This window comes from Pogoniulus pusillus, chromosome 10 (assembly GCF_015220805.1).
Source record: "Pogoniulus pusillus isolate bPogPus1 chromosome 10, bPogPus1.pri, whole genome shotgun sequence".
Classification (NCBI taxonomy): Eukaryota; Metazoa; Chordata; class Aves; order Piciformes; family Lybiidae; genus Pogoniulus; species Pogoniulus pusillus.
In genome coordinates this window covers 34,178,653-34,192,340 of record NC_087273.1, presented here as the reverse complement: position 1 = coordinate 34,192,340, position 13,688 = coordinate 34,178,653, and the positions used below count along the sequence as shown (strand labels likewise).

Genomic DNA, 13,688 nt, shown 5'->3' with positions numbered 1-13,688 from the left:
TGCTGAGCTTCTGCGGAATAACAGGAGGAACAAATCCATAAGTCAACAACTCGGGTGACACTGTGGTTTTAATTTGCAGAAGAGTGTTATAAACCTCCCCAAGAAAGGAAAATGAAGTTTGAGATTTGGCCTGACAGCTCTGCTTCCAATGAGCTGTTTCAAATCATTTTGAGAAAGCACCAGAACTGCTAAGACTTTATGCACAAGGAGAGAAGGTCAGAATAGGTGACAATGTGAGCTCATGGCTTTCCAGGCACCAGGACATGGCCACAGGGCTCCAAGGCTCTATTATCCTACTGGCCTCAGGAATGCAGCCTGAAAAAATCCTCATCCAAATCAAAAAAGGCTTGGGACATAACTGCTGTAGATGAAGGTATCAAAGAGGAAGCTCTGAAGACACTGTTGAGATGAGAAGTTTGAAATGACATAAGAAGAGTGAGAAGTCTGAAGTGATGCAAAAGAAAGTTCTTTATCTAGAACTTGCCAATGCCAACTAGGTCCTGTGATCAGGTGGGGCACTCTAACATTGGACAGTCCTGGATAATTGAGACAAACTATTTTTCAGTTTCCTACAGTTGGAAAACACTTTCAAGAAGGTTCAGCATGTTCTTCATAATGGGTTGAAGTTTAAGGATTACAACTCTGCAAATCTTAATGCAAGGAGACGCTCCTGGGCTTTTGACCTCTGTTACTTCCGATATGGATGCCAATTCACTGACTCCTAAAGCAATTCCCTTATCAGTTCTACTTTCATTACACCTCCTCTTGTTTCTAGGCTGCAGAGTTGAACAGAAACTTCTGAGAAAGGTTCTCTCATCGTTTTATAGAACATTACATCTCACTTCGGCACTCTCAAATCCTCCATCCAACGAGCACTACAAAAGCTTTGCTGTGTGCCAATAACTTTTACTGGTCTGGTTCTCTATTGCCCTTTTCTAGACAGTCAGCAGTGCCCACAGGACTTCAGGTACACCCACTGGTCTGTGTAAAAGCTACAGATCTATAAAATACTGGAACATGAAATCATTTCTGCCTGCAGTTTTAGGCTGAGCAAAGATTTTCATTGCTCCATCTCTCATGATGCACCTGAGTGAGCACAACACATTTAAACCCTAGAAAAGTCCACACTCCATCCTTCCCCTCTCCTGAAATGCTTCAGCTTTTCAACACTCGAGATTTATTTCCCATCCTCTGCCTTCATTTTTCATTCCTTAGGTCTGTTAAGGACATGATTAAGTTCTGTCTGGGCTTTGCTAGGCATGACTTAAGATAAAAAAAACCCAAACCACCACAACCCTTAATGTCACCTGAATTTTTTGCTGTATCATTGCTCATCCCTTTTTGCAGTTCATTAAGCAGCACCAGACCCAGCTAAGAGCCTTGCAGTTAACCTTTTGCTGTGCTCAACATCCTTACTTGTCCTTTAGCCAGAACTCCTTACAACAAGCCTAGTCAGGATCTTCACTACGCTTCTCTCCCAAGGTTATATATCCAGCTCCAGTCCTCATCAGAGCAAAACTCCCACGGATTTCCATCCTCGTTATTGTGCTTGACAACAGGATGTTTCCACAATCAGGGAACAAAACTGTCCTCACCCAGCAACAGAGTCAACCGGGACAGTAGCTGCAGTTACACCATTACCTCAGTTTCTCTTATTTATAGATCTTTACAGCCTCTTTGCTGTGCCAAAAAAGATCAGATTGTAAGTGCAAGTCCAAGCAAAGGTTCCTGCAGGTCAACTCAGCTCAGAGCATGCCTGGATTTAGCTCTTCCACCTCCCTCCCTCTCTGAGGATGAACATACTTTTTTTACCTGCACAACCACGCACCACACTCTTAAATCGTCACTCCCGTTACTCTGTTGGTATCTCACCACCAGCGGCTTTCTTTCCAGCCATGAAGTAACAACAACCGGACAACGTCTCACTCTTATCCTTTCCACATCAAACGAGGGAAACAGCTTTTTTTGCCTTCACTTCAAAGGGGATACCGAGGAAAACAGTTCCTGGAAAGCAAGGTCTTGCTAGCCAGGAGCTTTAGCAAGAGTTGGGGTTTGCTGAGCTACCACCACACCAAGCAAACATCACGTTGTCACCGTACACGCTGCACCAGGCTTAGGTTCATCCACAAACCTGATCACAGGGAGCGGTGACTTCAAGCTTAAATCCCTGATCTGCCTTTAAGCCGTGCCCCAGCCCCGCTTTGCCGGGGAGCGCTGCTGGCCTCTCCCCGTCCCGTTTTGGGGTGAAACTGGGTACTTGCTCTTTGCGGCGGGGCACGGCTGGCCTCTTCCTGACCCATCCGGGGTGCAATTGGGCATTTTTTCCCGAGGGAGGGGATTCATCGCGGGACTGTCCCACCTCCAGCACAGACCCTACAGTGCCGGGCAGGAGAGGAGAGTGCCGCTCCCGCTGCCTCCCCCCTTCCCTTCCCTGGGCCAAGGCCGCTCTTCACGGGCGATGCTCACCTTGAGGTACTCGTTCTCCGAGCGCAGCTCCTCCACCTCCCGCTGCAGCTCCTCCGGGGCCGCCGCCGGTGCCGGTTCCCCGCGGCTCGATGCTCTTCCCCCACTCGGAGCCACGGGCAGCGGATCCCCCCGCGGCCCGGGAAGCGGCGGAGCTCCACGCCCGGTGCCAGTGCGGGTTAGCTCGGAAGCGGGTTGTGCGGCGAGAGCCTCCCGTTCACGGTCGCTGGAGCCGGTAGCGGACTCGGCGTCGCTGCTGGCTGCCGGGGCCAGGCGCTGCTCGTCGGAAAGCGGCTCGGAGGGGCAGTCAGACAGGTCGGAGCTGCTGTCCGTGTGGCCGACGCGGGCCAGAGCCGCCGCCGCATGGCCGCTGCCCGCTGCCGCCGAGACCCGCTTCCCCTTCTTACCCTTACCGGGCGGCGGGGCCCCTTCGCTACCGGGCTGCCTCCCGCCACCGCGACCACCGGGGCCCAGCTCCGGACCGCGGGCCGCCCGCTTAGCGCACGGGGAGGCCTTTGCACCCGCCCTGCCCGCGGCGGTGCCGGCGGCGGCGGCGGCGGCCTTGCCCCCCGGGGCGGTGGGGCGGCGGGAGAGGCGGCCCGGTGCTGCCAGGAGCCCCGCGGCCGGCGGGTGGGCTCCCGGGTGCGGAGACGGAGGAGGCCGGCTGGAAAGGCCGGGGGATTTAGGGGGTGCGGGCGGCGGCTTGGCGGCGGTGGCGGCGGCGGAGCGGGTGTGGAGGTCCTTGAGGAAGGGTCTGGCGGGCGAAGGGGCGCGGTGCAGCCGCTTCTTCTCGGCGTGCGGATGGTGGTGGCCGGGCGAAGGAGAAGAAGGATGTCGTAGAGCATCGCCGGGTCCCGGGCCGGGACCGGGGTTGTGTCCAGGTCCGTTCAGAGCCTCCATGGAGCGGGCGGGGGGCGGCGGGGCAGCAGCGGTGGCCGCGGGGGTGCTGCAGCAGCAGGACGGGCAGCCTCCTCCAGCCTCCCCGTTCGCTCTCTCATCACTTCTGCTTCCCCCAGACACAGCCCTCACACTTTTCTTTCTCGAGCCCCCTCTTCTTGCCCCCACACCACCACCTCCTCCTCCTCCTCCTTCTTCTCCTCCTCCTCCTCGCTGCTCTCTCTCGAACACTGATTTGTTTCAGGAAAACGAGCCCAAATCCCCCGGTGGCAGCCTCCACCTCCTTCTCCTCCTCCTCCCTTTTCTCCCTCTCCTCCCGCTCCCCTCTCCGCCTGCCTCAGCTTGATGCAGCTCAAGTTGTGATGCAGCCCAAAATAAAACCCTCCTTTCTACTCCCTCAACCTCAGGCAAAGACCGCCCTGCAACCCCCACTCCTCTCTGCTCTGCCCCCCAACACCGCTAACCCATGGCTGCTGCTGCCCCTCTAGCGCCGGCCGCCGCCTCCGACCGGCTCCTGAAATAGCCCCGCGGCTGCCGGGGCCGCTCCGGTGCCCGCCCGTGCGCAGGATCCGCCCCCTCTGACAAGCAGCCAGGCTCCGCCGGCTCCGCTCCCTGCGAACTACTTTCCCCATGCGCTTTATTCCAAGGGCGGCTCTGCCAGCTGCTTCACACAATCACAGCATCTCAGACTGGCTTGGGTTGGAAGAGACCCCAAAGATTATCTAGTTTCAACCTCTTTGCCATGGGCAGGGACACCTCCAACTAAAGCAGGCGGCTCAGGGCTCCATCCCACCTCTCTTTGAACACTTCAAGGCTTGAAGCCTCCACAACTTCTCTGGCAACCTGTCCCAGTGCTTCACCACCCACATAGGGGAGAATTTCTTTCTAATGTCTAATCTCAATCCAGTTTCTTCCAGTTTGAAGCCATTACCCTGCACCCTGTCACTACATGTCTTTGAGAAAAGTCCCGCTCCAGGTTTCCTGTAGCCTCGTTCGAATATTGGGAGGCAGCTCTAAGGTCTCCCCAGCACCTTCTCTTCTCCAGGCTAAGCACCCCCGACTCTTCCAGCTTGTTCTCACAGCCGAGGTGCTCTGATCATCTTCATGGTCTTCTTTGGACCCACTCGAACAAGTTCATGTCTCTCCTGCGCTGAAGACTCCAGAGGTGGACACAGCCACCAGAAAGTCTCATTCTGGGGAGAAATATTCGATTCCCGGCTGTGTGCTGTGGAGCATTGCCCCTGTTTTGTTGTTTCCTTTTTATTTCTGAGCTCAGGCTTCACGAAAATCCTCTCTCCAGGGACCGGCAGCACAAAAGCAATGAGCCACCGCGTTTATCTCTTTGCTCAGAGCAGACACAGAGGCAGCGGGGGTGAGGGAATCAGCAAGTTCTTGGCTGTGGCTGAACTCCAAGAGGCACGGATCCATCCTTTGGGAGCTAAGGGGAGTATGGAATTACAGCCCTTGCCGTTTGAGAAGCAGCCGGAGAGTGAATGACAGGAGAGGAGAGGTTGAAGCGTGGGAAAGAGGCACAGCCTAATGGGTAGAGAGGAGAGCAGCAACCAGGATATTTCTGGCTCCTCTACCAGGCACCTTGGACACACCAGGGTGGTAAAGCTCATGAAATCCTTGGGAGTCTCATGTCATCTCCATGTGGAGGGTAGTTCCAGGCTTGGGTTTTTTAATGGGGGGTGGGCAGCACCATCTGGGCACAAGGTAAAGGCAAAAAGTGCTGGAGCTTGAGGGCACCAGGCACCTGGGGTGCTGGACTGCGTCCAGCAGATTAAGGGAGGTTCTTCTCCACCTGTGCTCTGCCCTGGTGAGTGCCCATCTTGAGTACTGTGTTCAGTTTTGGACTCCCTAGTTTAAGAGAGATGGGGATTTGCTCGAGAGAATCCAACAGATGGCTACAAGGATGATTAGGGGACTGAAACATTGCCTTATGAGAGGCTGAGAGACCTGGGGCTGTTTAGTCTGGAGAAGAGAAGACTGAGAGGGGGTTTAATAAATGTCTATAAATATCTGAGGGCTCTGCTCACTTGCTCCCTGGAGTAGGACAAGGAGCAATGGATGTAAGCTGCAGCACAGGAGGTTCCACCTCAACACAAGGAGGAACTTCTTTATAAGAGTCACAGAGCACTGGAAGAAGCTCTCCAGAGAGGTTGTGGAGTCTCCTTCTCTGGAGAATGTGTTCCTCTGTGACCTGAGCTAGATTGTACAGTCACAGGAGTGCTGATGGACAAGTTCACCACGAGTGAGCAACCTGCTTTTGTGGACTCAAAGGCAAATAGTCTCCTGGGGTGCTTGAAAAGAATGTGACCAACAGGTGAAGGGAAGTTCTCTTCCTTGAAAAGAGTGTGACCAACAGGTGAAGGGAAGTTCTCTTCCTTGAAAAGAGTGTGACCAACAGGCCAAGGGAGGTTCTCTTCCCTCTGCTAAGCTTTAGTGAGTCCTGGGTCCAGTTCTGGGCTCCCCAGTTCAAGAGGGACAAGGAATTACTGGAGACAGTCCAGCAGAAGATGCTGAGGGGACTGGACATGTGTGTGAGGAGGAAAGGCTGAGAGATCTGGGACTGTTTAGCCTGGAGAAGACTGAGAGAATCCTCTCAATGCTTATCAGTAAGTTGGAGGTCAAGAACACAGGGCCAGACTCTTCAGTGATGCCCACAAGGAGCAATAGGCACATGTAGGAACCCAGGTGGTTCTACCTGAACATTGGGAAAATCTTTCCTGTGAAGGATGCTGGAGCATTGGAGCAGGCTGCCCAGAGCAGTCATGGAGTCTCTTTCTCTGGAGAGATTTCAAACCTACCTGGACGCAATCCTGTGCAACCTGCTTTAGCAGGGGTGTTAGACTAGACGATCTCCCTTCCAAGCCCTATCAACCTGTTATTCTGTCATTATCAGGATTTCCTACCTCACTGTGCTCTCAGTTGGTGCTTCCTTTAGCAATATGCCGCTGGCTAGTTCAAGCAAGCCTCCTTTTCCAGAAGTCTGGAGAGTAAGAGAGGTGTCCCTCGCTGTATTTCATCCTGAGAACGAGTAATTGTTATGGAAACATTAACAACATTGCCTCAGGTGGGAGATACCAACAAGGCTGTTTTGTTCCTCCTGTGGCTTTGATTAGCACTTCCAAGAGCTGATGGGAATTCCATCTTCACTTGCTAGGTTTTATGCCTGCGATGAAAGGGGAACTGCTCTGCAGTAATTTATGAGCACCCTGTTTTGACTTTGTCCCACGAACAGAACGGTTCCATTCAAAAGGAAACTGAAAGGAAAAAGCATGGCCCAAGATAAGCCACTTTTCTACAAACAATAGCAGAGAGACAGTGCCAGGCTTCTTTGCACTGGAGGGGAAAGGAATTAGGGAGGTGGAAAACAGGAGCACGTTCACAAAAGGCTGGGAATTGTCTGGGAGAATTAATCTGAGACACTTGGGTGCCTGACAGAGTCCAGTTTCCTGCGGGTACCTTGTAAATTTTACACTGCAAATACACAACTGCTTGTATTTATTCTGTTTTATGGTGTGGTCATTTTGGGGGGGTTTGGGTTTGGTTTTCTGGCTTGGTTTTTGTTTCTTTTTTTTTTTTTTTACTACATGTTTTGTTCCTAAATGCTTTACTTTTATGATGTCTTCTTCTACTGCTGTGTGCCACTGACCACAAGCTCCTAAAGAGGACCAAAACTCAACTTGCCCCTTAAGGATTCTGTGTTTCAAGAGGAAGATGCACAGAACACAAGGACATGTCCCAGGTATCTTCGCTGTGATCCCCTTTCTTTTCTGAGGTCACTGCCACATCATGAGCCTTTAATTATTTTGAAGCTCTATTTATCTAGGGCAGGTCAAGGGCAAAGAGACCTCTAAGATCATCAAGTCCAACCATCAACCCAGCACCACCATGTGCATTAAACCACAGAGTCACAGAATTAACCAGGTTGGAAAAGACCTATAGGATTGAGTCCAACCTATCACCTAACTCTTCTAATTAACCAAAGCATGGCACTAAGTGCCTCATCCAGCCTCCTTTTAAACACCTCCAGGGATGGGGACTCCACCGCCTCCCCGGACAGCCCATTCCAATGCCAATCACTCTTGCTGTGAAGAACTTCTTCCTAACATCCAGCCTAAACCTGCCCTGGTGCAGCTCAAGACTGTGTCCCCTTGTTCTGTAGCTGGGTGCCTGGCAGAAGAAGCCAACCCCCATCTGGCTACAGCCTCTCTTCAGGTAGTTGTAGACAGCAATGAGGTCACCCCTGAGCCTCCTCCTCTCCAAGCTCAACACCCCCAGCTCCCTCAGCCTTTCCTCACAGAGCTGTGCTCCAGCCCTCTTAGCAACCTTGGTGCCCTTCTCTGGACATGTTCAAACACCTCAACTTCTTTCTTAAATTAAGGGGCCCAAAACTGGACACAGACAGTACTCAAGGTGTTCTAAAGTGCCATGTCTGCACAGTTTTTGAACACCTCCAGGGATGGAGACTCCACCACCTCCCTGAGCAGCCTCTTCCAATGCTCTTTCAGTAAGTAATTTTTTTCCTGATACCTAATTTAAATCTCCCTGAACCTCACATAAGGTGAAGTTTGCTATGCATTGCATTCAGAGGCAGCAGCAGTTGAAGCAGGCACCTTAATAAAAGTGATTTACTGACATCCACGCTCACACTGTGGATGTGAAAACACGCAGCAGCAAGGCAGGTTAGGCTGATGAGATGGATGACAACCAGCAATAGAACAAGGGGACACAGTCTCAAGTTGTGCCAGGGTAGGTATAGGCTGGATATTAGGAAGAAGTTCTTCACAGAGAGAGTGATTTCCCATTGGAATGGGCTGCCCAGGGAGGTGGTGGAGGCACTGTCCCTGGGGGTCTTCAAGAAAAGCCTGGATGAGGCACTTAGTGCCATGGTCTAGTTGACTGGATAGGGCTGGGTGCTAGGTTGGACTGGATGATCTTGGAGGTCTCTTCCAACCTGGTTGATTCTATGATTCTATGCTCAGCCACACGGAGAGCCCTTTACGTTGTGCTGGCAGCACGAAGTGCTTAATGACAAAGAAATGCAGCCCCAGTAACCCCGACCAGGCACGTGCCTGCCTGGGTGCAGCTGGCAGATGGGTGCGGTGTGGCACCAGCTGTAGTCTTTTGGCTGTGCTCCTTCTCCATCCTCCACAATGCCATTTGGAGAGCCCCTCTGAGCGTGGTGCGAATAGGTATGGTGTGAATGAGACTAAGAGCCTAAGACGAAATGAGAGTAAGACCCACCCTAATATGCCAGCTAAGCACATGCCACAGAAATCTCCTTTGGGCTAGGCAAATGCCCAGCCAGCATCACTGCTATCATGTTTCTCATTTATTTATATCAAACCATTTTTTCCTCCTCTTAAAACTCCCTCCTGATGGTTCTCACAGGAATAAGCTGCCACAGCCTGTCACACCCACCTTCATTCTCCTCTCCCCTTTCTTTCTTTATTTGCTTGTAATGTCCAATTGTTTTCCCCTAGCATAAATTACTCCTGCACCTCCCTGGTGCTGGAGCAGTTTCTGAACAGGCTTGTGCAGCTCTTAACATAATGGGAGGGCTGGGTGTTGGTTGAATAATACAAATAATCAGCCATATAACCCTTTGACAACCCATTTATTTTGGCAGTGCTGGTATCCTTTGTGTGATTAATGCAGACATTTGATAACTAAGCTGTATTTGCACAAACGATTAGGGAAAGTAGATGCTAAGCCCAATGACTTAGATTATCTATCGTGCATCTTACATGGTGTAAGGCACAGTCTCTGGCAGGGCAGGGCTGCCAAAATTCTCTTTTGGGGCTGAAGCATGAGAGAGTTTACAATTACTTAGAGAAAAGGCTCAGCCTAAGTGTGAATTTGTCCCCAAGCCAGCCCAGCTTACAGTAGCCTAAGCCTAAGCTGTTATTTTCTCCCGTTTCAAATCCCTATCTGAGATCTGCTCCAGTTAACACCATTAAGAGCAGCCAACTTGTAATGGGCAGGATCAGAGATCTGAGGGAGCACTGATGGTTGCAGAGCTAAAATAGCAAATGAAGACACAAGTGCATTGATACAGGCCATGTGTAAGGATAAACCAGTATGTATCTGGTTGAGTCTTTCAAAACCAGCCACAAGTGGTGCTCCTCGGGGCTCAGTACTGGGGCCAGATCTCTTTAATATCAATGATCTGGACAAGGGGATTGAGGCACCCTTACTAAGTTTGCAGATGACACTAAGCTGGGAGTAAGTGTTGATGTTTATGAGGGTAGAGAGGCTCTGCTGAGGGACATGGCCAGGCTGGATCAATGGGATAAGGTCAAACTGTATGAGATTCAACAAGGTCAAGTCCTGAATTTGGGTCACAACAACCCCATGAGTGCTGAAGGCTTGAGGAAGGGTGGCTGGAAATCTGCTTTGCAGAGAAAGACCTGGAAGTGTTGGTTGACAGCCAGCTGAAGATAAGCCAGTGTGTGCTGGGGTGGCCAAAAGGGCAACAGCATCCTGAGCTGGATCAGCAATAGTGTGGCCAGCAGGACCAGGGCAGTGATCATCTCCCTGTACTCAGCACTGGGGAGGCCACACCTTGAATACTGGGTTCAGCGTTGGGGCCCCCACTCCCAGAAGGACATTGAGGTGCTGGAGCAGGTCCAGGGAAGGGTCTAGAGAATAGGTCTTATGGGGAGTGGCTGAGGGAACTGGGGTTGTTGGAGAAATGAAGGCTGAGGGGAGACCTTCTTGCTCTGTACAACTCCCTGAAAGGATGATGGACTGTGATGAGGATTGATGTCTAACAAGAGACAGGCCAAGAGGAAAGGGCCTCAAGTTGCACCAGGTGAGGTTTAGGTTGGATATTAGAAGAAATTTCTTCACTTGAAATGGTTCTCAAATGCTGGAACAGCCTCCCCAGGGAGGTGGTTGAATCCTCATCCCTGAAGGTGTTTGAACATGGTAGAGAAGTGGTGCTGAGGGACATGGTTTAGTACCAGATTTGGTAGAGTTAGATCAAAGTTGGACTCAATGATCTTAAAGGTCTTTTCTAACCAAAGCAATTCTACTACTCTGTGATTCTTGCCCCCTTTATCTGTTGCACATCCTGAGGTGTGATCTCTACATTGTCGTGCTGTGCTCTGTGATTACACCACCCCAGAGGACTCCCAGTCAGGGCCAGCAGGTATCCCAGTAACACATTAACAGCAGCAACGGGGCACAAACAGGGACACCTTTTCAAGTTGACAAACCTTATCAACTTTCACAGTCTCTTCCCTCAAGTGCTATCTCACCTTGGGGGATTCAAAGCCCCAGGGATCCTTTTTAAAGCTTTATTCCTGGACCCAGGAGTTTTGTCTACACCGTGACTGCCTCCTCCACGCTCGTACAGCACACAGCTGTTAAATGTCCCAGCTCTCTGCTGGAGCTGCTGTCACAGAGTCACAGAATGGTTTGGGTCGGGAGGGACCCTGAAGGGTCATCTAGTCCAGCCCCCTGCTGTTAGCAGGGACATCTGAAACTAGATCAGGTTGCTCTGAGCCCCAAAACACCTGACCTGGAATGTTTGCAAGAATGAAGCATATCTGGGCAACTTGGGCCAGAGTCTCACCACCCTCATGGTAAAATATTTCCTCCTTCTCTCTAGCCTAAGTCTTCCTCTTTTAGTTTCAAATCACCATGCCTTGTCCAGTCACAACGGGCCCTGCTGAAAGATTGTCCTCATCTTTCTTATCAGCTCCTTTAAGTACTGAAAGGCCACAATAAGGTCTCCCGGGAGCCCCAAATCCCTCAGCTTGTTCTCGCAGCAGAGGTGCTCCAGCCCTCCGATCATCTTTGTGGCCCTCCTCTGAACTCACTCCCTCAGGTCCGTGTCCTTTTGTGTGCTGGGGGCCCCAGAGCTGGCTGGACGCAGTACTCCAGGTGAGGTCTCACCAGAGCAGAGCGGAGTGGCAGTCAGCTCTCAATCTGCTGGCCACGCTGCTTTTAGTGCAGCCCAGGATGCCTTCTGGGCTGCAAGTGCATGTCACTGGCTCACATCCAGCTTCTCGTCCACCAGTACCCCCAGGGGCCACTCTGAATCTCATCATACTCCAGCCCACGTTGATATCGAGGATTGCCCCAACCTGTGTGCAGGACCTTGCACTTTGCCATGGCAAAACTCATGAGCCTACCTTTCCAGCCTGTCCAGGTCCCTCTGGATGGCATCCTGTGCTGCAGACTTATCAACCACACCACTCAGCTTGGTATCACCTCCAAACTTGTCGCTGGTGCATTTGATCTGGTCATACACTTGTCACCTGCTGAAGACAGATGCTTTGCACAGTTTCTGGTTGTTGAGATTGATACATATTCCTGGGTATACTCACTGTAAGATGCAGCTTGATATTACCTCAACATCAGAAATAAGTCCCAGGCTTATGAAAGACATTTTAAAAGCCAGAGAAGCAGACTAATAAGATGCCTGTTGGCTGGCACTTTGGATATTCTGCAAGGAAAGTGTCACCTTACACTGAGCAAAACATCGGTCTTGTAAGAGTATAAATTATCCATTTCTAATGGTACAGTTGGCTGGAGAAAGCTGCAGAAAAGAGTCAGACTTTGCACACACATGTACCTCTGGTAGCTAACCAATATCCCAGGTACAGCAAACCTTCAACAGGATTAACTTCCCAGATACATCAGTGCCAAATTCAGCAATTAGGGAGTCAGTATTTTTCCACAGTGCTTCATTCCCACTCTATTATTTCCTCCTGGCCTCAGCACCTCTTCAACTATTTCTTTTCAGCACCTCTTCAACTATTTCTTTTCTAACCATGATTAAAGAGGCTGTTCCCAGCAGAAGCTAAATCCCAAATTTCTCTTTCATTCCCACTTCAATTCCTCCTAAGATGCCTTGGGCAGACATGCTGTATTCTTTATTTTGTCTCTTTTCAGTAACTTCAATTAATCTACCTCCAGTCGATGCTAAACCTTTAGGACCTCTGGCTTTAGTGCCAGCTCACTTCAAAGCTGTAGCTGGTTTTGATTTAAGCCTGGTTTTTGAGACAGCTGCTCCCTATGCCTTTTTTTTCCCCTCCGCCTCTGAAAATCCCAGACAATTACTTCTTACAAATACTCTGCCCATGCTGCTTTAGGACTTGCTTTGTCCTCGGTGCATCTGCTGGTCTGTTAGAGCTCAGGAAAGCTGATTACTGAAGCCTGCTTCCCTGCCCCTGCTTCCACATGGAACTCCCTCTCCAACTCACCCATCCAAATTTGGGGCACGTCCTTGTATCCCGGTGCAACAGTCAAGCTCTCGATTATGCAGCAACTTTGAGGCAAGCCCACAGTTATCTCCTGCAGCTGAGAAGGCTCCACAAGCAGCTGACAAAGCAGTGATTTTTAAGGAACTTGCAGCTTTCTCTCGTCATTATTAAGTAACTACAAAAATGCAGTCCTGGAAGAAGCAGAAGTTGATGATCAGGAATGAATTACCTTGACACAAGGAGAAGTATGAGCAAGAAAGATTGATTTCCACACACCAGGATGTTTGGAAGATGGGCTGTTGATTGTGGGGGGAGTTGGGCACACAACATAGGTACAACAGAACAGGAGCCACTAAAATTAGTATTTATGGTATGGTATGTTCAGGCTTCCCTGCTCTTTCAGTGAATAAATAATTGACTTTAGTCTGTGAATTGAAATAAATGCTTTTAAGTATAGCTGAAGAAAAAGCTTCCCTTTCCCACATGTGCACAATGATAGAATCATATAATGGGTCAGGTTGGAAGGAACCTTTAAAGATCTTCTAGTCCAAAATCCCTTGCAGTCAGCAGGGACATCTGCAATTAGAGCAGGTTCCTTGGAGTCCTGTCCAATCTGACCCAGAATGGAGCATCTACCACATCTATGGGCCACCTGGGTCAGTGTTTCACCACCCTCATGGTAAAAGATTTCTTTCTTCTATCTGGCCCAAATCTCCTCTCTTTTAGTCTAAAATCATCACTCTTTGTCCTGTCACATCAGGTCCTGCTAAAAAGTCTGTTCCCAGCTTACTTCTAGGCCTCTTTACATACCAAAAGGCCTCCAGAAGGTCTCCCAGAAGCCTTCTCTTCTCCAGAATGAACAACCACAACTCTTAGCCTGTCCTCACAGCAGTGTGGTTCCAGCCCTCCCATCATCATTGTGGCCTCTTCTGGCCCCACTGCAACAGGTGCATCTCTCTCTAGTGCTGAGGACTCCAAAGCTGGACCCAGCACTGTAGCTGGGGTCTCAACCAGGGCAGAGTAAAGAAGCAGGATCCCCTTCCTCTACCTCTGCCTGCACTGCTTTGGGTGCAGCCCAGGACACAGTTGGCTTCTGGACTGTTA

At 50.6% G+C, this 13,688-nt stretch overlaps 1 protein-coding gene and 1 long non-coding RNA gene across 10 annotated transcripts in view; both read right to left on the bottom strand.

The window, feature by feature from the left end:
* Positions 1 to 3,542, bottom strand: part of MTCL1 (microtubule crosslinking factor 1) — a 136,849-nt gene extending 133,307 nt beyond the window's left edge. For all 9 annotated transcript variants that reach the window (XM_064150192.1, XM_064150195.1, XM_064150196.1 and 6 more), the window contains exon 1: positions 2,467 to 3,542. In XM_064150192.1, coding sequence (XP_064006262.1) covers positions 2,467 to 3,363 — 897 coding nt within the window. In that variant the 5' untranslated portion in view covers positions 3,364 to 3,542. The remainder of the gene's footprint in view (positions 1 to 2,466) is intronic.
* Positions 3,543 to 6,287: 2,745 nt separating this feature from the next.
* Positions 6,288 to 12,737, bottom strand: LOC135178862 (uncharacterized). Its single transcript, XR_010303764.1, has 3 exons — positions 12,585 to 12,737; positions 11,511 to 11,639; positions 6,288 to 6,390 (listed from the first exon to the last, which is right to left on the bottom strand). It is a non-coding gene; the product is annotated as an uncharacterized LOC135178862 (long non-coding RNA).
* Positions 12,738 to 13,688: the final 951 nt, after the last annotated feature.